We start from the raw sequence: 27,021 nt of genomic DNA on the forward strand, positions 1-27,021 counted from the left end.
TGAGAAATCTGCTGGCATGACCTGCTTAACTGAACATCTGTGTTTCATCACCTTGGAGAGCTCCACTGTTTAACAAGGCCTCAGAAATAAAGCTAAGAGCAGAAGTAAATCCTAAATAAAAAAGGAATAAAACAGATCATCTGCAGTGCCTAGGTCTGAGCTATTAAGACCAATAAATAATATCGCATTGTTTGAAAATTTTCTTTTTCCCCCATTTATCAATCATTTTCCAAAACGATTGTGTGTACCTTCGCCAGGCCGGCAAGAAGCTCCAGGGCAGCAAGTGAAATGCTCATGTCAGGCCTCCACTGTGAGTTGAGTCTTTGGGTGACCAGGTGGATGCTGCGGATCAGCAGGCCGGCTGCCGTGTCTGTGTGGAGAGCTGGGATATAACACACAGCATGCCACAGAGAGCGGGTTAGTCACACACACACACACAAGCCAAGCAAAGCAAAGCACTGACACACAGCCTGCAGCCACATGAAACGAGAAAAGTAATGTCAAACACATAATGACAAAAATACACACAAGCAAGCATGCATGCATTTTAACTTACGTTAAAGCTGCACAAACTAATAATACAGATTGCTTCTCTTCCACAAAACATCAATCCTCTAAATAACAAGGTGCATCCGATCGATTCTAAAACCATGCATCTAAACAAATACCAAAACACACAAAGTTGTACATCACACTATTGTGTATTAGCTTTTACTGTATGCTCAGTAATCTTGGTTCTTGGGTAGAATTATCCTGCTACATGGAGCATTCAGATAATGACCAACAAACATGTTGGCACCATGCAGAGTCTACGACGACAACATGCCTTGATGTGAAAAACATCACAGCAATTTATATAGTTTGCAATACACAGACCAACTTAGATGACAACAGGCCTACTGAGACAGACATTTTGTGCAATATTAGTTATGCTAGACTTGTTTTATTCTAATGCAATTCTTCATTTGTCGCATGTAAGGACAGCAAACATTTTCTTTGCCCAGAATGCATCAGCACGGAATGTCCCTCTGGACTTACCATAGTCTCGCAGAAGGGCCTGAGCAGGTCTCTCACTGTCTGGAGTAGTGGCCTCAGAGCTGCCTGCACTAGAATTACTGATGCCACTATTATTGCGACTGTGGCTCTTAGCCAAAGAATGACTGCTGTCCACGCTTCCCTGAACATGACAAGAGGAGAAAAGGCAATACTACATAAACAAATCATTTTGCTTTCATTTGCATTTTCTTAATAGTTAACTCAACAATTTCTGGCATCTGTCAGGACTATGGGCAAAGATGTTCGATTAAAACTATTGGAAACCTGATGACCCTTTCCACAAAAAAAAAAAAGGTCTCGTGAGAGCTATAGTCGCGTGAGCACAGTGAGGGAAGCAAATAATGAACAAGTTCCTGAATGAAAGTTTGAGGATTGTAACTGTTTACTTGATTCTCTGAGGCTGTCAGTTCAACAACAAACATTTTAAAAGGATTACATGAAAAAGCTCTTCCTGAGAGCAACCCAAAAAGCTATGTGCTCCTAAGATACTAGAGATCCTGATGCCCTACTTCTGGTTGGAGGCTGCTCATTGATGCTGAAGATGGCTCCACATGGACAGCCTGCAGATACATGAGATTACTGTGGATGGTAGCACTTAGAAAGCCTAAAGATGGCTTAGGACTACAGCTGCTGTTGATAGTTTTAGGACTGCAATTGCCACAAACAATTTTTCACTTAATTCTCCATCATTGAACAGTTAATAACTTCAACAAAACAGACCTCATGTTAACTATACTGAATTTTCTGGTTACACAATTGCCCTTTTGTGATCATGTAATACACAGTTACAGAAGGGAAATGATTTATAATCGCACTGTCCAGTGTCCTCCAGATCCATTTGAGCCTCTCAAAGGTTCCTCACTTCCTAATATTTTCTTAGGAAGGTTTTTCTAGTTATGGCACCTCTGGCTGGCTTATTAGGGATAAGTTGATATATTTCAATATTTAAATTGTATATCCTGAATTCATAGAATTTTATGTATTTCTGTAAAAGTGCTCTGTGACAATGTCCTTTGTTAAATACTCTATACTAACAAAATTGAATTAATTGAATTGATTTAAACTATTGTTTAATCTCAAAATAACTTACTATACATAACTCAAATTCTGCCAGTAATTCTGGAGTTGACTAGAATTTCACTGAAGTGTATAGCCATGAATGTTCATAAAATGACAGTAAAGAGAAAAAAAATAGTTATTTATACAAAATTCATATCAAGCCTACCACTTCGGTTTGCGCGCCTATAGACTCCAAAAGTGCAGAATCTTGAACGATATTCAGCATTGCAGCTGGGGACAGAACACAATATAAGAAAATTGATACAGAGGAAGCCGGAGGGAGATCCATCACACTGACACACTGGGTAAAGGAGTGAAAAATACGTTTAAGGTAAATCAAATACAGAAGAAACAGCAAACCTAGTATCATCTGTGTATTAAGGGGATCAGTCTCTGTTTGCAGGGCACCAATCAAGATATTGACCAATCGCAGTTTCAGTGACAGGAAGGAGACTGGCTTATCATGAAGCGAGCCCTCATCATTGCTGAATTTCCCTTCCAAAAGTACCTTTAAAAAAAATCAATCAGTTAGATTCTTCAGTCACTTCACTCAGCAAGTTTAACATTAATGCGATTTGTGATTAGGGAATCTCTGAGATTCAAGAACAAAGCGTTTACCTCAGATTTAACGTTGCCAAAGTGGTGAGGCAGGGGCAGCATGGAAAGCAGTATGTTAATGGAAGCTCTTCTCAGTTCAGTGGGGTTTACATATGATTTAAATTTGGTCAATTCACTGCAAAATAGAGGGGGGGGGACAGGTCTCAATTCACGTAGACACATGCATGATTGTGTAATAAATTAATAACACAATTATGTGAATTAAAGTACTTTCTTTTTAAAGTATCTGTTTTCTACCAAGCTCTACTAGATAAGGATTATCTATTGTACTTTTTGGTGCACTTGCTTCAGAGAACTTGAGAAATGAACGCAGGAAAATAGAAGTGGGCTTGTAGGCACTGCAGGAAACGTATTAAGAATGCACCTGAAGACCAATACAGCTTATAGTGTGGTACAAATGAATTACTGAGCAGCTTAAAATGCAGCCATGATTGTATATATAATTATAATTGCAAAAATTTTCCAATGATGGAAAGATCTATTTGTGATGATGGGGTCCTAATAAAATTGATTAAGATTAAAGCTGATATATTTTTATTAAGACATTAATAGGAAAGAAATGCCTCTTAGACATTTAAAAATTGGAAAAACATATTGGGATAAAAAGTGAACAATATGTACGTTTATTTGAAACTATTCAATATTTGCTGCAATAGATAATAGAGAGTCAAATGAGTGAGGAAGGGACCTCATGTAGCTCCTCACCGGTCAGGTAAAATAATTTCCAGTGCAGATATAAAATACGGAACCACTACGTTGATCCCTTTCAGATCAGAGCAGAACAAGGACGAGGAGTTCAAGATAATACTGGCCAGAACAGGCCGGCAGATGAAATCAGAAATTTGAAGGCCTTGGATGAGAACCATGTAGAACCTGTTATGAACGGAGAACAGAAACGAGGAAATTAGCTCTGAAACAAAACATTTCAGTGGTTACATAATGCATACAAGTAGAAGTGGTCTAACAATATGACCGTTGGTCAGATAGTAAGGAAACAAATTTATTAAAATACACAATACACAAAGCAACTGGACATAAATTTCCTAACAGGCAGTTTTATGATGGAGGTGGTACTCTCTAACATGTCACTTCAAAATTTCCTACCAGTTTTCAAGATTGTTTTTTACAAATTTGCATCAGGTTTCCTTTAACTTATTTTTATGTATGTGCAAAAGGGTGGACAAATCACTAGCCTCAGGTCAAGCAAATTACATGTCAAGGAAAATTGATTTTTTATTTATAGTACCCTGTTAGAAAAGTAGGTTCAGAAGCCTGCTGATAAAGCACTATTTCAAATAAAGCACTATTTAAGCTGCATTAAACAGTTATTCAATTTAAAGGTTAATAAATAGCTGGTGAACGTTTACAAATCAGCAACACAGGGATGTGGAAACTTTAATAGTGCAGTGCAAAACTTGGACGGTTTCTCTGATACAGTTTCTATAGTAACAACTACAATAACTCACAGAGATGGCTACAGATAATTTAAGTCAAATTAAGACAAATAGATTAAAAAGATTTTTTTTTAATTTAACAAAGAAAATCGACAGAATCTAAGGAAGGAGCATACAGTAGAGCTTTGTAACAGTTAGCGGTAAAGCTTTTTTCTTTTACTCTTCAGGGCAATGAACTTTCTGCTTTAGGTTTATCAGGAATGCAATATTAATTTGTTTATTAATGTAATGAAACTAATAAACAGTTATTGTTCTCCCTGTGTGGGTTTTTTCTGGGCTCCTCAATTCACAGAATCATACAAATAGTTGAACTGGCTACATTAAAATGCCCCTGGGGGTATATATGTGTGTGTGTGTGTGTGTGTGTGTGTGTATATATATATATATATATATATATATATGTATATATATATATATATATATATATATATATATATATATATATATATATATATATATATACACACATATATATATATATATATATATACACACATATATATATATATACATATATATATATATATATATATATATATATATATATATATATATAAATAAAATGTTAGTCAAAGACATTCTAACGTTTTGTCAATCATGCAATGATGTTGATGATCTTTCGGCTGCTCCCTACGTTTATGAGGGGCTGCCACAGATGACAGGAGCACAGATGTCCACACAACAACTTGGCACAGGTTTTACACCGGATGCCCTTCCTGACGCAACCCTCCCATTTTTTCCGGGCTTGGGACCGGCACTGCATCCAGTGGCTGGGGTTTTGGGCACTGGCTGGGAATCGAACCCGGGCCTTCCACATGGTAGGCAAGAAACCTACCACTGAGCCACCAGTGTCCTAATCATGCAATGATATGTTATGTAAAAATTATCAGGATTATTATGGACTATTTCAGGTCTAGTACTGATGCACTCAGCTAGATTTTGAGGTTAATTTATGTTATAAAATGACACTATTTTTAACCTTGTTCATTAGATTTCCAGGCAACTGTAACCAGATGAAATGCTTTTACAAGCTGGCAAGGGTAGGCCCTATGATTTGTCCATCGCTGTTGACTCACCCCTGAGATAGTCATCATAGGAAAGAGTAGACTGCAGTGCAGTGAAATAAACTAATCATCATACTAGCAGTATAAACTCACTGAGCACTTTATTAGGAACACATACACCTACTTACTCATGCAGTCTAATCAGCTTATTGTATGGCAGTGGTATGGTGTAAACAATCATGCAGAAACAGATTAAGAGCTTCAGGTAATGTTTCAAACAGAATGGAAAACAAATGTGATGATGATTCCTTTAACCGTTACATGATTGTTAGTGCCTCATGGGCTGGTTTAAGTATTTTAGAATTAGATTTTCACACACAAGAGTCAGTAGAGTTTACATACAATTGTGTGGAGGAGAAAAAAAAAAAAAAAAAAAAAACACTGAATGAGCGACAGATCTGTTGGTGGAAACGTCCTTTTTGATGTGAAATGTCAGTGGAAAATAACCAGATTGCTTCAAGTCAGCAGGAAGGATATGGTAACTCCCATAAACACTCGACAACTGTGGTGAGCCAAGAAGTATCTCAGAACACACAAAAGTTCAAACCATGAGGTGGATGGGCTACAACAGCAGAAGACCACATGAGGTTCCTTTCCTGCTAGTCAAGAAAATGAACCTGAGGCTACAGTGGTACCCAAATGCTCACCCAACCTGGACAGATGAATTTTGGAAAAAGAGCATGTAATATTTTAATAATCTTCAACTACAGTTATCCCAGGAGATCAGCAGTTATAGAAATACTTAAAAGAGCCTGTGTGGCACTAAAAATCAAGCCACGGTGTAAATCTGTGACATTTTTCCCCTATTGTGATGGTTGGTGTAAACATTCACCAAAGCTGCTGAAACATATCTGCATGATTTTATGCACTGCATTGCCGCGACATGACTAAATTATTGCATGAACGGTGTATAGGTGTTCCTAATAAAGTGCTCATTAAGCAGAATTTCCATCATAGCCTAAAGCCAAACTGATGTCATGAAACATTCTTGTGAAAAAACCCATAATTCCTCTACCTGGATAGATAGACAGGTAGAATTTCTTCTCCAGTCTTTTTGCTGCAGAAGATTCTGCACAGTGTTCCACAGGCCTCGGCTCGACCCGACTCGTAATTATCCGGGAACTCGTTGGCGTCGAACATAGGGTTCGACACCATGGTGTCAGTGGACATCTGAGAACCTTTTCTCCTCAGTTCGACTCCAGCCTGAGTAGCAAGGGCTGAGAGAAAGCGGGAGAAGGAGAAAGGAAGACAGGATAGGAAGAGAGGCTAAATTTAAGTGACATTTAAGTGTTGTTTTATTTTAAATACATCCACTAAAATTGGTTTTAACAGGGATTACAGACAAAGAGAACCAAAAATATTGTAGCCTGCAACTACAATGCAGGCTTCACTGCGTTATAGGGTATTAAGTTTGACCAGTAAACTAATATCATTTATCTACCTGCTCTATATTTATATACAAAATATTTCCTTGTTAGTTCAAATGTCACTTAGACGAGATATTATTGCTCATCTGGTGTTTTAGCATCTCTGGAATAAACTACTTTACTGGTACATTAATAAATGCTGCATGATTATAATCTACGAACATCAGCGTATTTAAATCACACACAATTCTTGTACAGTAATGGGTCTGGATCTTTGGGGGAAAATCAGATGCAAAAGGGGGGGGTAAAAGAAAGAAAGAAAAAAAAGACAAGCTCTCCTGGTCAGCCTCCCTGTTACTGAACACAGCAGTTCAAAATTTGCAAAACAAATATTAAAAAAAATCAAAATAAAGGCAAATCACTGTTGGTCAGCACCTCTAACACAATAAAAGGCACACTATGGCAGAAACAAACTGCACACACATCCACAACATGCAGGAACATCCATACAAAATGGGACAAGAACTCAGAAAACTGTAAACAAAAAGCTGTAAACAAAAATAAATAATAATAATTAAAAATAAAACACCAGGCGTAACTGAAGACAATGTTGGTTGTGTTTCTTTGGAGGAGATTGGTTAGTAGAGGTCCTTGAGATGTATGATATGGGCAACAACAGGTTGTATGATCGTATGTTATGTTTCATCCAAAAAAAAAACAAAAAAAAAACAATAATAATATTAATAATAATAATAATAATAATAACAATAAATTAGGATCAATCACAACAAACATTCTCAGGCCTTTGCTGGCACTTTGGACCTTCTGATTATCATCAATTGCTATCCAGAATATTTGTTGCATTTGAGCCTGTGACATTTGGGCAGCAATCAATCAATTTCCCGGACCCCTAATACCAGACTCAAGCAATGTATGATCAAATCTCTTGTCCCAAGAAAACAATACTGCAACAACAACAAAAAAAAAATAAAAATGTGACAATGTCAAAGCAAAAGAAACAAGTCGAAACGAAAAAAAATAAAATGAACCAAATAATTGCAACTGGTAAAGCTTGTGTTCCTACTTACAAGATTTATAAGAAAGAAGAATTTGGAAAAATGTTGCTGCAAGATAACAGAGATAAAATGGAAACAAATCAAAGAACAGCAGTAATAGAGATCCAGAAACTATAAAGAATGTCAATATCGTTGTGCTTTTCGTTTATTTTAGATACTGACTTTCAGTTATTCACCATGCATGTATAGAAATGGAACAAAAAGGAGACAAGCAAACACATGGACATTTAAGCCACAAATCAATCGGACATTCAGCTCAGAATACTGTATTCATGACTTCAAGAAAAATATGGGCTTTAGAATGTTTTTTGTTTGCTTTTGTAAAATGAAAGACAAGTTTTAAAATACAACTTCTCAAATGTTAATAATCCAATTTCACTTCCACATGCATGTGATACACTTCTGAAGCTTCTGACGTTTATTTAATGTATGGCCAAATGTAGGCCATATTCTCCCCATATTAACACACTATGATTAAGAAAGACAAAGGGAGCATGCTGGGCTTAGATTACATCATTAATAAATTACTAATTCTTTTACTCCTACTACTAACATTATCACCCAAAAGCGTTTGACCAAAAAACTAAAACAATTAATTTAGCAATAATGTGAAATTCTAATCCAAAAAAATTAGCCTGATTCATGATCGTGACTTGATGAAAGACTACATAAGACTTCTAGGATGTCTAGGAATTTATGTCTAGGAATTTCTCTTGCAATGTCTAGGAATTTGTCTAGGAATGTCTAGGAATTTATCTTGCAATGTTTCGAATGTTTTGATGAACGGACAAGTAGTAATAGCGTCTCAGCTCTTTTTCCTAGCGTCTCAACCCCATTTTCTGCAGAATTTAGTCATTTGGCCAATACCCACCCACACAAACACGTGCTTCCTCCGAGTCATGTGGAAAACAGCTTCTCAAACTGCTGCTCATGCTGCATCACAGGGCAGAGTAACACACTTAGAGGAAAGCGTTATCTGCCTTTTCTACATACATGAGTCTCTCTGTGGCTTTTCACACTGCATTTAACCCTGGGCTATTGTCATAATAAACCCTGCATAGAGGAATATTAACACTTTTTTAGAAACGAGGTTACAGTTTTTACCCAGTTATGAAACCCTTCTCTGAAGCAGGGTTAGCACTGCTTTTGAGCTGCCACATGATGGCACAGCGTACAGTGTGAAATAACATGGTATTAGAATGTTATGGTGAGATGCTTAGAAACCCAATCAGAAACTGAACAGAATGTGCCTCAAATCAAGTGATTTGCAGATGCCCCATACTTACAAGGAATTGGACAAATTATGTTTTATTCATATAAATATGTGCTTTCTTTTGTATTTTTCTCTGTTTTCTTACCTTTCTGTGTCTTCAAGAGACTTAAAACAGCCAAGGAGTATTTACATTTTGTCTCACTGATGAGAAAGCATGAGAAAAGTCACATAAACTGGTCACATGCCGTATTTATCCAATCGTGGCTGTTGATAGCACAAACATGCAAATAAGAACTTTAACTCAGGGTTTAGAAATGTATAGGATTTCGTAGGCTTTATAGTTAACCCCGGGTAAAGTATGAACAGTGTGAAATGTGAAAGAAAATAACCCAGAATTCTGTTTATCCGGAATTTACAATGACCCAGGCTTAACTGTTTCAAGTGTGAAAAGCACTTATGTTCGACAGGCCAAAGGGAGCAATGGCATCCCTCCCACTCGGCGAGCATGGCCGGTATTTCTTCCTTGCAAAGTCCTCGATGAATGCTTTTATGCGGTGCCACTCAGGAAGCACCAAATAAACTGTTACCTAAAAATAGCCTTGTTAAATTACATCACTTCATCATTTTGCATGAGACACCAAATATTTGTAGGGCAATTTGAAATACAAATACAAGCTTTTTCATAGAGGACAGTTATAAATCCTGAAAATGCTCATTAAAAAAGAAAAACAAAATCAGAAATTTTTGAGAATACATTTAAGAAATGCCCCAACCACTTAACTTTACCCAAATAGTCAGACTTTCCTCCCTGGTTTGGTAAAGACTACTAGCATTTTCCCCATCAATAATGTTACAACACTACAGCACAGGATATTCTGAGCTGATAACTGCTGGACAACATTAGTGCTACCTTAATGGCACATATGATAAAGACTTCAAATGCGGTGCAATCTTGCAGGTAGGAATAGGCTATTTTGTATAAGTAAAAGAATGGAAAGAAATCAGGAAGGGAGATAATGAGAAAAAAGAACAGAAAAACAAGTGACTGCAATATGTTTGGACAGTATTAGAGGTCCAATCCCTGTGAACACCTTACCTGTCACGCTGCTTTCTCTGCTGAGGCCAGTGTGAAGTTTGCAGTGAACGAGCGCTGCGTCGAACAGCCACTGGCCAAAAAGGTTCAGCACGCTGTTGACCTTTGGTCTGGTGGGAGCAGGCAGCGGGCGCGGCTCTGAGCTTGTCTGATTAGGACTGGACAGAGGAGAGGTGGAGGACGGCTGGTGCAACACTTTGGACTGGCCAGTCTGGAAAGCCAAGCACCAAGCCACGTAGAATGAATTATACATATATTAAACATTTATTAGACATTTATTAAACAGTAGTTTGTTCTCAGTCCACTTTTTTTGTATGGACAAAGAGGAGTTGATGATATTTAGTATAACTAAATAAGTGGTACAATTCAATGTTTGTCTATGTTCAGTGGGTAAATATTGCAATTCTAGCAATAGTTTGTTACTTTGAAACTGTTACTTAACTTCCTACAGGATTTCAGTTCTGTCCGTGTTGTCATGGTAACACATAAAACACCTATCATTGGCTTGTATCCTGACTATTTTGTATCACTGAGCAAAAACGAACAAAATATTTAGGCATATTTCTGATATTGTAAGTCAGTAAGTAGATATTTGAACATAAAACTGCTGCATAAAAGCATCCTCAATCATAGTGCTGTACTAAATGGCATGGTTGTGAATACCTGCAGCCAACCCGACGTTGTGCTGATATACAACGAGCAACAGCACTCTAGCTCAAGCGATGTTGCGGTCAGTAAAAGTCTGAGGAAAGTTAAGTCGTAGTTTTTGCATAGTTTATTTGATGGAACCTACCGTAGAGGCTTTGCTGGTGGTTTTATTAACCGCTGTTGGTCTGTGTCTGCGGCTGTGAGGGGGTGTGGTGTTGGTGGTGTTTGGGGGTGGTGGCATGCTTAGCCGATTAACAGGCGTGGGTGGAGCGCTGTCTGACCTGGGTCTGGATATACCTGTATGGTTAAAAGAAAAAAGAAAACATACAAAAACAAAAAGAGAAAACGTGAAACAAGAAAAGGTACAGCAAACCAAGACAAAGACAATAGTCAAGACATGAAAAAGCTTCTGCTTCTGGCCACACAGATTCAGCAATTCAGTTTAGCCACAATACTTTCATGTAGTACATCATTGCAGCTACTGTGTGTTCTAATAGGAAAAATTATAAAAAGACACAAGAGCCGTTAAAGGGTGGATCAAACACCAGGAGGTTCCAGAGGTGCTCACTTGGTTTCCACTTGGTTAGTGAGCAAAAATAATTATTTCAGCAAACAGTAATCAAAGACGGGTGTTATATAATACATCAATTTAAAAAAAAGAAAAGAAAATTAAAAATCTGTACAGTAGATCTCCATGATGCTTAATGATAAGTACTGATTGGGTGAGTATAACAGATTTGCCATGATTAAGCATCCACTGCCCACAAGATAACCTTCTGAATAAATTGCAGTAATGTAAATAAATGATCTGTGTTGCAGAGAAATTCAGCACAGATCATTAGAAAGAATGCATTGGAGTAAGACTGGAGAGCATCTGATTTCTGAGCCACAAAATTGTTTGTTCTCTATGCCCTCTGAATTATCCCTTATAGAGCTAGGGTATGGTTTCAGGAACAGCACTTCCATGTATATTTTTCATTCATCCTTTATTTTCCCCCACACATTTTGTAACATGTCAATGATTTTCACTTTTTTTTGCATGCATTCTTTCAACCAGCCAATCAGACTGCAAGTCCCATGTGATTTGCCAAGAGCTTTGTTCTTTTTTTAAAGGAAATACCATAAGATGGTAGCCTGTCTCGAAATGCAGCGACACCTGGGGACAAATAGGATTACAAATGCTGACGTATCAAAGCAGGAGCCTATAGGCACACTGACAGAGAGACACACTGAGACACACACAGACACTTGTGTATATAAAGCACTTCATATTGTAAGGACCATCTAATATCATACTGCTCATGATAAGACAGGTTCACACACAGAAAAGCAAAACATTAGTACAAATATCACAGTGTATCAGAAATTAGAAACAAACTGTACCATTTTTCACTTCGTTGCCCGAATCTGCAGTCCAATGTTTCTAATCCCTGAAACACTACATTCCCCAAGACTCCGAAGAATGCAAGCATACATTCAACGATGCCATAAAATCAACCTCCAAAACCCATCTACACACTACTACACCCCAAATGAAAAGAAAAAAAAAAGATAAATCAATCAGCGGTGATGAGTGTCTAACCCCGTACTTGGTTAGTCACTAGTTGATTAGGTTGGTCATGTTTAGAATACCTAGAGAGGGAAGTCTGTCTCGAATATATCTCCTAGACAGTGTGGATCCTGAGAAGAAGAAAGACATGAGTTCCACTGATGCACAGTGATAAACACTGCACCCCATACACACACACACACACACACACACACACAGAGCCATGAAGTTGCAAATACAAAGCATTAAGTAATTAGTAATTACACCTACAGAGCACACACTAGCAATTAGCGTGAGAAGGAAAGCATACAGCCCTGCACATAAAGTGGGGAAAACCTAAAAGGTTTAAGGAGATGACTATTATTGATGGCTGGCTGAAATATACTCTTGTTTGATTGTATGTGTTAAGAGAAGCATGCAACAATAACAAGCTTTATGCACAGGTACTAATCACATGACCATTTTTGTGTATTGAATACAGGGGTCCTAGCATCACAGGGGGTAATCAGCATTGTTACTTGTTCTGCAGTTAGTCAAACCAGCCAGTCCTAACCACATACACTGAAATGAGAGTCTGAGTTCAAATCTAAACGACATACATGCATGAAAACAGAATTTTTCGTATCTAACTGATTAGTGAACCCCTATTCCCCAGATTTACATGAAGGGAGTGGAAACAGAAGGTGCGCCTTTCAATGAGTACCATAAGAGGGCAGAGTTTCATGAATCTCGTTTTTCTTAAAAACTGCCACACCTAGAAGAGGAAACAGAATTGTACTTTGGGACAAATTATAGTTAGGAGGTTAAACTATGACAGAAATACGAATATTAAAAAACAAAAAAAAAAAACCCACAATGCTCATATTGTTAAGACAGATTTTCTTAAGCAGGTCAACTGTAAAATCAGGTGCATCCCAAATTGCATACATGTGCACTATTCCACACTGTTTTGCAGTAAAAATAATGTAAGTTGGGTGTTTCCACTTAAAAGTCCCCAAATTATGCACTTATTCAACCAAAAAAAAAGCAAAGTGTGGAATGCTGGACATGTCATGCACTAAACAGTCACAGCTTTGCACATGTAGTGGAAGAGGGGCGGAGCTACCAGATGCTGACGCTGGATGAGAAAAAAATTTCAAAATGGCTGATTACAGTGTAGTGGACTAGACGTTACAAATGTCTTAAATTAGCTCACGATGTGTGATTCATTTATTTTCAACAGAAACAGTTCGCCATATTCTGTTAAAGCTAGCAGCATCCCTAAGCAGCATTAGGTGCGTTTGTTATTTGCAATCGACTGAAAAACGGCTTACACTTGCAGTTAGTAAGAAACATTTAGTGTTAACTTTTAGTGTTGTAAATAGAAATTTTATTCACTAGAGTAAACAGTAGTAAACATAATGTATAATGTAAGTGCATAGCATGTCGTAGGTCATTTGGGTCATTTTTTGAGTGCATTTTGTTTTTATTGCTATAAGAAAAAAAAATCCCAGGTGATTGTTTCAGTGCCTCCATAGTTTCCTGAGGGTTAAATTAACACACACTGAGCTTGTCATTTTGTGTCGTCTGTTCATTAGCGTAATCTACACTAGATTTCCATGGCATGGTGTCACCTGTTACTGGATGTTGATCTTCACGTTTGTACGAGTCTGAGAATATGAGCACAGTATCAATCTGATACAAGATACCAGCACTGGTATTGATGCATCACAATATAATATAATAGTGAAACATGAGCATTCGTGTGGCTTTTTGTTGCCTACGTTTGAATGGATTAATACAATTTCAAGCGGTCTCACCTAGGAAAGCGTCCACCAGGCAGCTGATGCCCCTCATGGCTCGAAAGAAGATCTGAGGCAGCTGTTTGAGACAGGGGTGCTGGATCACCTCTTGGGGAACACTGCTCACCCCCAGCAGCTGCTCCTGGAACTTAGGAGTAGAGCTCACAATCACAGGGTTACTGAGATCCACCGGATTACTGTCAGGGGGGGAAAGAAAAAAGGAATAAAAATTTTTTATTATAGTTCTGATCTTTGGGATTTGTTTAAACAGTCCCTGAGTAAAATATCGAAATATTCACAAATATGAAGTCAAACAGAAAAAAAAGTTTGTTTTTTTCTATTGAAAATTCAAATGGAAAATGTAACATCAGTAAGACATCCTGCTGTAAGCCTAGTCAGTGTCTCTAACTTAATAATTTCTAAAGACTGGCTTCCCAGCTCTGGTCTTGATGATTTCTCACATTGTAGATCTAAAGCCTAATCTTACAAAACTCACTTACAGCGTCTGAGCCTTGTTTACTGCAGCTAATCTGATAAATGCCCAGGATTTGAGTTGGGCATGGCAGTTCTACATTATCAGTTCTGTAACAAGTCTCTGAAGGAAAATCACACCTAAATACAGATCTCTCATACAGTTCTTGTTTTGTTCACCACAATCCCCTAAAGCATTCATCATTCTCATATAGGAGAAGGTTAACAGGATCTGCCAAAGTTTTCCCTCTCTTCAACGCCCATATTAATCCATATTTCCATAATTCCATATCTATGTAACATGTTTTCTGTATTTATGAATATACTGTGTATTCTGGCAAATTTGTGTGCTTCATTTCCTTAAGCAAACAGTCAACAGCGTGTTCACGTGTTATTTAATTTGCTATCTAAAACCCTTAAACATACTTCCTTGCCTTAAACCAGCTCCAGGATCATAACCGCTGAGGCATCAAACCAGCAAAAAAACTGATAAAACCAATTTCTTTGAAACACAGACTTAAAAGCTTTAATAGAAGTTAGTACTCTATATATTCATTTATTTCTGCACTCACATTTCAGCCATTGTACTAACATATAGTTTACAGCTTACACCATTAGGCTCCTTCAAAAGCAGTCTTGAAGGGAAGAAAAATAATCTGGAAATCTGTAGAACTGTATGTGTTAAATCAGTGAGTGGAGATATACTGTGTGGCTGAATACCTAAGCATGTGTAGGAAGCGATACCAAGTCTGTGCTACACAGTCGTTGTCCATTTCTGTAGGTATGAGATTGGCATCCTCCTCTGGCACTTTAAAAGGAGGGAATGACGGTCCATAGGTGAACCTCAGCAGTCTGCAAAAAGAAACAGATAAAAAGACATACATTATGTAATCACCGTTTGAAAGAAACTCTCGGGCGTCATCGGGCATCAAGGCAGGATACACCCTGGACGGAGTGCCAACCCATCGCGCAACTGCTATGATGATTCATTTAAAGGCAATCCGTGTTAAATAAGATAGAGACATAATTAATACCGCCATAGAAACCATGGGTGTGTCTCAGATAATTAGTTCAATAGTCAGGGCACCCTTTAGGGAGTCGGACATTTTAAGTGCTGTCTCTCTCAACTGCTAAACGCCCATAATACACCGCAAAACCCAAGGAGAACTGACGCTCACTATGATCCCTTACTGAAAATGACACCATATATTCTGAAGCCTCTCACCTTGAAAAAATTAACTGATGGATGAACTAAGCCAACTTTGTTTACAAATGTAAGTTATGATTGTTTTAGCACTCTAGTGATTACTTATGTTGCAGATTTTTAACTGTATCTAACGTGCTATATATGGTTTGATGGAGTCTAACAAGTTTTAAGTGTTTAAAAAATTTATTAGCCTGCCTACGGTCCTGCTTGAAATACCATAACAGAAAGGTGTGTGATTAATATGTTTGGGTTTTTACAGTGACTGAAGAGGAAATTACAACACTGGACAACAAGCCCTTTTATTAGAATCAAACAGTCATATTAACTGTTTTTTAAAGAAATGATCTGAAATGATCACAACCTGTTTTAATTATCCCTGACAGTCTATAGCAACCCTGCCTAGGTCTGCCTAAGTGACATTTCCACTGAGCATGACTAATGATGTTGATCCACGGGTTTGGTCATCATCAGTTTATTTATTTATTACACGGGAATCTTAGCAGCAATTAAACAGTCATCACATTTTTGAGAATTGGCACTATTGGTAGTTATATAGAAAGGAGTTCACTATGTATTTTATTTATTTGGTACGAACACTTAAACTATTAATAATATGTAAAATACATAATATTGCCAGAAGTTTTGGGACACCCCTCCAAATCATTGAATTCAGGTGTTGTTTTTCAGGGGTTGGGCTCGGCCCCTTAGTTCCAGTGAAAGGAACTCTTAATGTTTCAGCATACCAAGACATTTTGGACAATTTCATGCTCCCAACTTTGTGGGAACAGTTTGGGGATGACCCCTTCCTGTTCCTACATGACTGCACATCGGTGCACAAAGCAAGGTCCATAAAGACATGGATGAGTGAGTATGGTGTGGAGAAACTTGACTGGCCTACACAGAGTCCTGACCTCAACCTGATAGAACACGTTTGGGACGAATTAGAGCGGAGACTGTGAGCCAGGCCTTCTCGTCCAACATCAGTGCCTGACCTCACAAATGCGCTTCTAGAGGAATGGTCAAAAATTCCCATAAACACACTCCTAAACCTTGTGGAAAGCCTTCCCAGAAGAGTTGAAGCTGTTATAGCTGCAAAGGGCGGGCCAACTCCATATTACTTTCATGTGCATATAAAGGCAGATGTCCCAAAACTTTTGGCAACATAGTGTATTTTCCTTATGATTTGAATACAATCTACTTATTCTTTTTTTCAAAGGTGTCAAAGTAAAGAGACTGCCACATATATGTACTCTGAATGAGTGAAATTGTTATATCTCTAGGACGAATTCACATCAGGTCACGTATAATTGTACCTGGAGGTGAGAGCAGCGATGACTTTGCTCCACTGCTCCACCACAGGTGGGTGGTGTCTCCAATTTGCTAACATCTCTCTGGCGGTCTTCCAGTAGGGTGGTGTCGGGAAGCAGCGTGTGCAGGCCAGGAACCAAACTTCAAACAGTACACTGATCAATTTCTCAGCCAGCTTCTCAGCTATGCCACCTGGAGTGGACAAGAACAAAGGGCTTGTAAAACACTAAATCAGCATGTTGTATTGGCTAAACGCTATAAAATATTCACACTATGAAATGCATGAAATAACTGCTTACTTTGCTAACCTGGCATTTTCAAAGGTAATGGAATTAAATAACATTGTACTGCATCAGCAGTGCGAGTAACGTATACGAAAATAGGTTGTGTGGAAAAATAAAAACTTTAAAAAGCAGAGTACCATGTGAGTAAATACTGTAGCACAGAGCAGAGGCTGTACAGCACTGTTTTCAAATTAAGGGAGGAAACAAAAACTGATATGTGGCAGGCAGAGCTGCACAATGTTGCTATGATTTACAAACCTCCCACAGTGGGTGGGGCGAGCAGCGTGTCATTGATACGGAGCAGGAAGAGAAGCAGCACCTCCCACGTCTCTCGGGCCATACAGGAGGAGTCCCGGGCGAGTTTCTGCACTGCAGACAGCACCTGCTGACACAGCTTGAAGTGCATAGGGCTGAAGTGCTCAGGCCTAGGAGACACAAAACAGATGAACATTTACTTTCACATAGCACATATTTGTGCACGAGCAGCAAAATTAATATGGATTGGGGTAAAATCATTATAGATGAGATACAGCTTATGGATTTTATTTGTTTGTGCACTCAAATGTAATGAATCGTTGTGACAAAGTGACCAGAGATCACTTATTTTCAATGAGAGCTTCTGGTGTCAAACAGCAGCGACCGTTGGTGCACAGATGTGGGTGTGTTCAACGACACAAAAAATTTGAGAAAAGTTGAACTTTATGTAAATAGGGGGGCAAGTGGATGCAGCAGCTACCAATAACAGTGAAGATAGATTCATACTGCATACAGCACACACCGCTTCTCCTTCATCTCGGATAACATGATAAACATATACACTGGTGAATTTTATACACAAACCAACATCTCTTCAGAATATAGTGAATTCAAGTGAATTTGGGATGCTAGTTGCACCACCCACTGACACACGTTACCAGAAGTGGCATCAACCAGTAGTAGCAATGCCTACTGGGGACTTTACAGTACAGTGACTGGTGACTCAAAGAGAGAAAATATCTCAAGTGTGTGTGAACGTAGCATAACACGTATCAAACTGGCCAACATCCAAAACTAATCACTAGTCTGTTTTCAGTCAGGCTACATCATGTACATTCACAGCACAAAATATGACTGTGGATCAGACTAGAAAAACACGTTGTATTTGTACTATATTACTATCACTAGAGAAAGTGAGATAGTATTACGTTCTGATAAAATGCAGGAATCATTTATTTATTAAATATTTATTTATTTGGGTTGGGGGGGCAGACTTGTAGTAATTTGCTCATAACAAAAGCAAAAAAAAAAGGCTTGCAGATCATTTTATTGTAATCCTTAAATGTTTTTTTAAATGTTTACAAGCATACTTATTTATTCAGGCAGTGAATAAGTAGGTATAAAGTCACTGCTATATTCACATTTCACTGATCATCAAACATAGATTTTAAGAGATTTTATGTATATGTTTATCTGTCTGCGTCTAAACGTGTGCGAGACTTCCCCGTCTATGTCTTTGGAGCCAGTCCATTCCCCTTGAGTCAGTAAATCCTGAGTCAGTAAATTATGAGGGAGACTCCACTTGCTTTCAGGAGGTTTGAGTCAGTGAATCTTTTCTCATGATGGACTTAAGTGAGTACTGTTTGGTCTCTGTTGGTTTGAGTTGATTTTCTTCATTTCAGTGCATGCAGTAATGGTTTACAATGAGCTGGGTATAAAAATGAATTATTTTTCTAAACAACCATAGAAGCATACGCAGGGGATGTCCGTAATCTCTGTGGAAATAAACTCACACAGACCGGAGTGTCTTCACAGATGTACAGGATCCTTACATTAAAATTTACCTGTGGACAACATCCACTTCATATCACTGCAATCTGATTGTTCTGACCTTTATATTACAAGGACTTATTGCAGAGCTTGAGGCTGTGCAAGTTGTACTTGATCATTAGTAGGTCACATGATAACGTATATGCCGAATATATCTGTGCTAGAAATTCGGCAAATGACCAGACCTAGGCAAAATGAACAAATCTGAATGGATCATTTAAATGAACTGACTCAAATGATTCGAGTCACTGATGAACACACTCAAACAAAATCAACCCGCAGCAATCATTACATAAAAAAAAAAAAAAAAAAAAAAAAAAAAAAAAAAAAAAAGATTTCACTTTGCAATTGATCTTGTAGCAGATCATGCATTATTACCTTGGCAGGAAGAGGTTGTAAAGATGTTTGAGGATAGTCTGGACATAAAGGTTAGGCTCTTTAATGATGGGTTGGGGTATAGAGTCTCGTGGTGATACCAGTGCCATGATCCAGTCGGTGTAGACATCCACACAGAGCTTGACTGTCTCTCCGTCTGAAGGAAGAGTCAGACCGTAACATATCACCTCCATAGTCCATTTCACCTACAGACAAGCACAAGATCACAGGAAAGATTAGAGACATTTCCACAGACTATTTCTTAAATTAGTCATGAAATGGCAATGAAACAGTAAGTTAAACATTAAATGATGTGCAAGCTTAGTTTATAGATAGCATGCTTCTTGGTACTGTAATGAAGCAATTTTTTTTTTCCCCTCCACTGTCCATCATGGCAATTCTTATAAAGCTACCGTGATGCAAGTTGTATAGTCATAGTTCTATTCTGTATATGTATAAAGAAAATAACATTCTCAAAGCGCCTTTGAGCATCTGGAAAAATGACACTATTGATAAAAACTGTCTGTCTGTCCTTCACCACTTCCAGTTGCACACAGTGGCAAACAATGCGTCTTTTAACTGACAACACTTGCTTTACAATATGAAAGCGTGTCAGATGTAAAAGAGATGGAAAAAGGGAAGCCAATTTCACCTGAAGCGCTTTTTATAGAAATGTGCAAATGAATGTGATTTGTACAGACTAACCAATGGTGTAATAAAGTGTAGAGTTTTTAGGATGTACAATATATTGGCAAAGGTTTTGGGAAACCCCACCAAATCATTGAATTCAGGTATGCTTCAGCATACCAAGACATTTTCACAGTCGCTCTAATTCATCCTAAAGGTGTTCTATCGGGTTGAGGTCAGGATTCTGTGCAGGCCAAGTTCCTCCACACCAAACTCGCTCATCCATGTCTTTATGGACGTTGCTTTGTGCCCTGGTGTACAGTCATGTTGGAACAGGAAGGGGACATCCCCAAACTGTTCCCACAAAGTTGGGAGCATGAAATTGTCCAAAATGTCTTAGCATGCTGAAGCATTAAGAGTTCCTTTCACTGGAACTAAGGGACCAAGCCCAAGCCCTGAATTCAATGATTTGGCGGGGTGTCCCAAAACATTTGCCAATATAGTGTATTTCTGCTTGCAGAGCAAAAATAAACAAACCATTTGCCCATATTGTGTCTGAAATGTCAGTTAACTGATATTATCTTCTTCATAGAAGTGTTGCAATATTGCGCTCACAAATGTGTGATTATATTGAATCATACTGCAGACATTCAGTAAACCCACACCGCTGCTTGTGTGATATTGTTTAATTAAACTGTGAAATGAAAGCGCTTATTGCTCTAATGAACATGGTTTTGTGGGGTGTTTTTGGTGTTTTAAAAGCATTGCTGACGCTTTTCTGAAGCACCAGAGTAACAAAGACAAAAGAACAGACAACTACTGCTCTCCTTTATAAGCCAAACATAACACTGATTATCTCCTCATCATGGCACCTGTTAGTGGGTGAGATATATTAGGCAGCTAGTGAACATTTGGTCCTCAAAGTTGATGTGTTAGAAGCAGGAAAAATGGGTAAGCGTAAAGATTTGAGCGAGTTTGACAAGGGCCAAATTGTGATGGCTAGATGACTGGATCAGAGCATCTCCAAAACTCCAAGTCTTGTGGGGTGTTCCCGGTCTGCAGAGGTCAGTATCTATTAAAAGTGGTCCAAAGAAGAAACAGTGGCAAACCAGCGACAGGGTCATGGGTGGCCAAGTCTCATTGATGCACATGGGGATGTTAGGCAGGTGGTCATAATGTTATGCCTGATCGGTGTAATGTCCAACTTATTGTTCGATAAACACAGACTCACATTTTTATATAAGATCATTTGTTTTTCTTGCATTGTTTAGATACTTCTGAACTTCAGATTCTTTGGTCTCCAAGAGTGCTGAACACGTCACTGTTCAGTTCCATTATTTTGGTCTCAGAGGTCTCCTTAATTGAGGGGTCTTACTTTAGAATTGTGGGTAATGTAGTACCTGACCTGTATGGTGTGGATTTATTCACATTATTTAAAAAAAACAAACAAAAAAAAAACAAAAAAAAACAAAACAAAATGAGGCCATGGTACGAGCTCATGGTAATTAGATTAGAGAGGGCTTATCCTTCATCACAACTAATGAACTGTCCTCAAGTCATGTTAATAAAGTTACTCTGACAGCAAATGATCTTCTAATAATTTTTTTCTCGGAAATGCCCTCAGCGAGATGAAAATCTACTGTAGTGATAGAAAGCTATTGGAGAAACGTCTGTAACAAACATGTATTACAAGAAATCTGACTTTACAGAGGTATATTTTATTTTAGAGCATAAAGATTTTGACAACTGTAGAACAATTAATGTTCATGCTACACTGGATATTTACCTACATGATATTTAAGAAATAATGATCCTATGCGAGTGATCATCAACACGTAATCCACAGCTAGAGTCAAAGTCATTTAGGGTTTTCTTGCCTGGTTTCTCTGCATCGACAACCGTATTTTAACAAACCTGTTATGGGCGTCTGTGTTTGTTTGCGTGGGCTGCAAACTGAATTGTGGGGGGCCTCAAATCTATATAAAAATGATATCCTAAAATTGATAGCAGCACTTCTGAAGCATTACTTATGCAAATTGAACAGGACAATGCCAAGATGTCAGTGGGATCATTATGGAAGGTTGTCTGTGGTATCTGTCTGATAACACTAATAAACACCTAAAAGTACCTGACCTAAAAACTGTGCCTACAAAGAAAAGCAGCCTAAGTACATTCCTGGCACTGACTCGCATTATCGAAATAGCTTGAGGCCTTTGTGGAAGCTTGGGGGTGGAGACGATCGATAAAGATCAGACCCAGAGAGAGACCAGAGGGAATTCACAGGATATCCTTCTACTGTTATCAGGCTACACAGAAGCCTGCAGGAACCGCAAATACAATATAACAGATGGGGAAGTTAAAGCTCAACAACATGAAGTGAAAACACACACACACACATGACTTACGGGTCAGAATTTGCAATAGCAAACACCTCACAAATAAAAAACCACAGAAATAAAAGGAAGTGCTTCAAGCTCGCACATTAACACTGATACATGACTAAAGAATCTGCTTAACATCAGCAGGGGCAACGAGGGCAACGAGTCTCCTGTGCATATCTTATGAACATTTCCAAGGCAAAATTATGCAAATACACCACACAAAGCTTTCCTCCTGGCAGGATACCAAATGCCTTTACCAAAATAGCTCCAGCAAGACTCTCAGTGCTAGTGACAGTGACTTTAACCTGCACCATGTACAATACTATATGTTAAGGTTACAGTAATACTGGCCTATGCAGCAGCCTTTAACCAAATACTAAATGATCTGCGTGACATGAGCAGCTCTCAAAATTGCATAAAGATATACGGATAAGTTACAAATTAAAGGAAAGCAGTAACAGTGTTTATCCACCATGAGATGACAGGCAGCTTTGGATTGGTTCAAAATGCTCAAGTCTCTAGAGCTGTAAAGCCCCCTCCAAAAGTATTGGGACAACAAAGCCAAATCTTCTTTTTTTTTTTTTTGTTGTTGCTGCATTTGGGTTCAATAACAGAAAATACACAGATAGACCAGAATTTCAGCTTTATTTCTCAGATATTTGCATATATATGTGTTATTCAACTTAAACCATGAAACCTTTAAGAATTGGAACAGTCTTAAATTAGAATAAAGTGAATAACACCAATCTAACACTTTGCATACTTAGTACTTCCTCGTAAATAACCACATCCGGGTACTCGAAGTGCACGTATTCTTGTTGGATTTTAATATGAAGACTACGACTCTCACTATTTATACTACAAAATAGTGCCTAAGTGTGACATGCTGAAGTCTGCGCAAACTAAAGACACCATTCACAGCAGCACAGCAAGAATGCCCAAACTTTTAAACCGTAAGTCCCTGCTTGGTATATTCAGGGGCTGGCTTATAGATTACATTGCATGAAAGTGGCTCGATTTAGAAGTTTAGTCTGTTTAGGTCTCAGCGTTAGACATCACGCCGACAAACCGGTAGAAATTTTGAAGGTGTCATCTGATTGGTTGGATTCTACACGATTTCTGGGAGATGTGTGTCACGTTTTTTAAAGGTCTAGCTAGAAACAAAGCTGTCTACCTCCCTAATGGAGGAAAGAAGCCATCGTGTTTGAGCGCTCATAAGGATCAGATAAACACTGATTTTTCCAAATGATGTGAAGTTTACGGTATAGATTCATTAATTTACACAACGTTAACCAATGATCTATGGTTGCACACCGGTCTGTTTTTGTAGGGACATCGACTTTACATTTCCACGGCCCTTAATGTGAAGCTGAACAAAAACAAACCGTTACTTGATTGCTTTACATGTCCATGGCCAATAAAAGTTGCTATGGAGTCCAGACCTTCTGCCGTCAATCTGAAGCTCTGGCTACACAAGACTAGTTTAAGTCTTACTTGTTAAGATTAATGGTGAAGCAACGTCTGTGTGAAATAATACAGTTCAGATCAGGATCTAGCTCCAAATTAAATTCTTGTGTTTTTAATTAAAAATATTCAGAAGTAGTTCCTTATTTGTCATTTTAAATTAGTTTTTGTTATTGGTAACAGGGAACAATCACTAGATTAGCCTTAACGGTGAAAGAACAAGAAGAACTAGAGTAACAATATGTGAAAGATTTTCCTTAAAATTATTTATTAAAATAAAATAAAAGTGAAAATTCAAATTGTGATCCAAATTTTCCAAGGGGCAAGGGTCCTCACAGGAAGTCATGCCACCAAGCTTGGGCTAAAAATAGAACAGACCACCCACACCACCCATCCGTCAACAAAAAAAAACAAGTGAAAATTCATGTAGCTTTTGAACGCATGCCGGAGGCAATATTAGTATCGTAGGTTCACTTTCCCTTAGCAAACAAGTTTTGAACGGTTCCTGGACATACGTCCACCATAGCCAGTGTTCAGTTCTGTTGGTTCGTATGCCGTAAATGCTTCGTATGCTGATGCACATTCCTTGCAAAATTTCATAATTCGTAAGCAAGGCATTCGTACGCCGAAGTTCCACTGTAATTTTCATGAACAATCGAGTAAAAAATGAACTTTTTTAGCCCTAGCTTGAGCAGCAGGATCTTAATGAGCCTAATAAGTAATAAATGTGTGTTTAATCATTTACAGAAACGCTTCTCTAAGCTTTAACACATGAATTTAAATTAAGACTGACGGCTGCTGAAAGAGCTGCATGGATGTGTTGTGATCAGTTTAAATATACACAGTATTTTTACCCACACACACGTCCCAGCATACCTCTTTATCTGTCTTGAGGAGGCAGTCGGAGGCAGAAGCTCCCAGGGAGGCCCCCAGCGGGCGCATCACCGCATTGGCAACGTCACGGCCCACGGCAGCCGGGTACGAGTGCAGGACGCTGACGTGACCCTGATCGCCCTGCACCACTAGGTGCAAAGACCTCCATTCCGAGTACATGGCTGAGATTTCTACTGCATCCAGCTGAGCTCTGAGAACACAGAAAACACAGAAACACAATTAGGCGACTATTATCTCAGAACAGCTGCAGGATGACTCAATAATTCCCAATTCAGCAGCAACAGGAATTGACATTTTGGTCTAAATGTCACGTTTAACTAGAACTCAACCTGAATAGATGTCTCACAATAGAGTTTTTTGCAGCGTTCATTTGGATGCTGCTTCACCAAAATAAACATTTTATTTATTTATATATATATAAAAACAAGAAATAAATTTATGTGTGGTTGTGTTTTAAAAACATTTCCATGAATCTATTGCCCTTATATATATAAGGGCAATAGATTCATGGAAATGTTTTTAAAACACAACCACACAAATTTATTTCTTCAATGCAAATTATGATATCAAACCCATTTCTGCTGTGCTTGTTCATAAGGTCTCATGCTGAAAGCCCACAGTTCTCTGATTCATTTTATATTTCTAATATATTGTATTTTCAGACTTGTGGTGATAAAATAATAAAAACGGTTAGATATTAGCTGTTTTGGTCACTTAAGAACACATTCAGAAGAAAAAAAACAAAAAAAAATCAAGAAAGAGACACACCATGCATCCTGTCAGTGGAACTGCAGAACTATTTATTACATCTACGGTTTCCTGCAGTTACACACACAAAAAAAACTTTCACCTTCACATCAACTGTAGCTTGTAAAAAGCAAATGAAGCAATAAGTTTCTCAGAAGCATTAAGAAAATGACAGAGCTCAATCAACAACACACAAGTTCAACTATGAACTTTCATGGTTTCATGTTCAGTAACCGCTGATCAGGGTCGAAGTGGATCCAGAGCCCAATCCTGGGAAGTGTGTGTGAAGCTGGAACACCACACCCTGGATGAGATCCCAGTTCACCTCACACCCAAAAAACTCGAATACACACACACACACCCTCACATGCACAAAAGCCAAAGAGCAATTTAATATAGCCGGTCCACCCACTGGTTTGGTTCTGTGGGAGAAAAAAGGAAAACCCAGAGAGAAATCCTCTCATACAAGAGTCCTAAAAGACAGAAGCCTTAAACTCAGGAATGAACCAGGGACTGTGGAGATGGAAGGTGGTAAAGGATAGTAGTAAAAAATATCTACATCCTTGAAGAAAAAAACACAGTCATGGTAGAGCAGTGTTTTTCAACCTTTTACTGAGGCACAGCACATTTTTTACATTAAAAAAAAAAAAAAAATAAATAATAATAAAAAAAATAAATAAATCCCACAGCCCACAACCAACCAAAAGGTTTATAAAATGACACACTATAGCCTAACATAGTATATAATAATGAAAATTTAATCTCAATTTGTTTATACTCTCTCAGTGTGAAACCTGGGCTCTCTCATTCACCACTGTGTTTTTATTAAAGTTGCCTGTTTCTCTGTGTGTTCATGTGGGCATACAAAATAGCCTGCATTCTTGTAACTATTGTCATGAATTAACAAGGTCATTATTGCGCTACCTACTGATATGGAGGAGTATTTCATTACTCTGCCAGTCACTGTGTCGCATACACAGGTGTTCAACAGTGGTGAATTATTTGTAGTAACTAAATAATATATAAATTTTCTAAGTGTAATTTCCCACAGCACACCTGACGATCTCTCACGGCGCACTCGTGTGCCTCGGCACAGTGGTTGAAAATCCGTCAGGTAGGGTAACAGAGCAAAACGAACACATCTTTAAATGACAACAATGCACACAAAGATGTTCTTTATAGAGACTCCATAGAAGTAGTTCCATAAAATACATCTCAGTTCATGATTTTGGCTGGAGTCACGATAAACTGAAGAATCATTTACCACCAGAAGGATATTTCCACATTATGTTCATGCAACCAGTGCAGAATTTCAACATTAAACAATCTCTGTTAAAGATCACAATAAACTCTTTCCAAAAAGTCTGCACAGATTCCAGGTGAGGATCAGAAAGAGGAAAGGGGGGGGGGCGACACTGCTGACACTTTCCAGGTTGCTTCCAGACTTTCTTTTCTCCTCTCTACACTGTTCCTCATATA

The 27,021-nt window shown here is 38.2% G+C and overlaps 1 protein-coding gene across 9 annotated transcripts in view; it reads right to left on the reverse strand.

The window, feature by feature from the left end:
* Positions 1-27,021, reverse strand: part of ralgapb (Ral GTPase activating protein non-catalytic subunit beta) — a 42,203-nt gene that overhangs the window by 13,086 nt on the left and 2,096 nt on the right. For 2 of the 9 annotated variants that reach the window (XM_058402922.1, XM_058402921.1), the window contains exons 2-19: positions 24,778-24,985; positions 19,433-19,635; positions 17,507-17,673; positions 16,970-17,156; positions 15,170-15,301; positions 13,997-14,175; positions 12,901-12,951; positions 12,281-12,328; positions 11,769-11,804; positions 10,794-10,945; positions 10,004-10,211; positions 6,267-6,468; positions 3,439-3,606; positions 2,734-2,848; positions 2,476-2,623; positions 2,282-2,346; positions 1,039-1,177; positions 249-382 (exon numbers count right to left, since the gene is read on the reverse strand). In XM_058402922.1, coding sequence (XP_058258905.1) covers positions 249-382; positions 1,039-1,177; positions 2,282-2,346; positions 2,476-2,623; positions 2,734-2,848; positions 3,439-3,606; positions 6,267-6,468; positions 10,004-10,211; positions 10,794-10,945; positions 11,769-11,804; positions 12,281-12,328; positions 12,901-12,951; positions 13,997-14,175; positions 15,170-15,301; positions 16,970-17,156; positions 17,507-17,673; positions 19,433-19,635; positions 24,778-24,954 — 2,511 coding nt within the window. In that variant the 5' untranslated portion in view covers positions 24,955-24,985. Of the gene's footprint in view, positions 1-248; positions 383-1,038; positions 1,178-2,281; positions 2,347-2,475; positions 2,624-2,733; positions 2,849-3,438; positions 3,607-6,266; positions 6,469-7,706; positions 7,743-10,003; positions 10,212-10,793; positions 10,946-11,768; positions 11,805-12,280; positions 12,329-12,900; positions 12,952-13,996; positions 14,176-15,169; positions 15,302-16,969; positions 17,157-17,506; positions 17,674-19,432; positions 19,636-24,777; positions 24,986-27,021 lie in introns of all 9 variants that reach the window. The other 7 variants (XM_058402929.1, XM_058402925.1, XM_058402920.1 and 4 more) reach the window with 6 other exon arrangements.

Source organism: Hemibagrus wyckioides, linkage group LG11 (assembly GCF_019097595.1).
Source record: "Hemibagrus wyckioides isolate EC202008001 linkage group LG11, SWU_Hwy_1.0, whole genome shotgun sequence".
NCBI lineage: Eukaryota > Metazoa > Chordata > Actinopteri > Siluriformes > Bagridae > Hemibagrus > Hemibagrus wyckioides.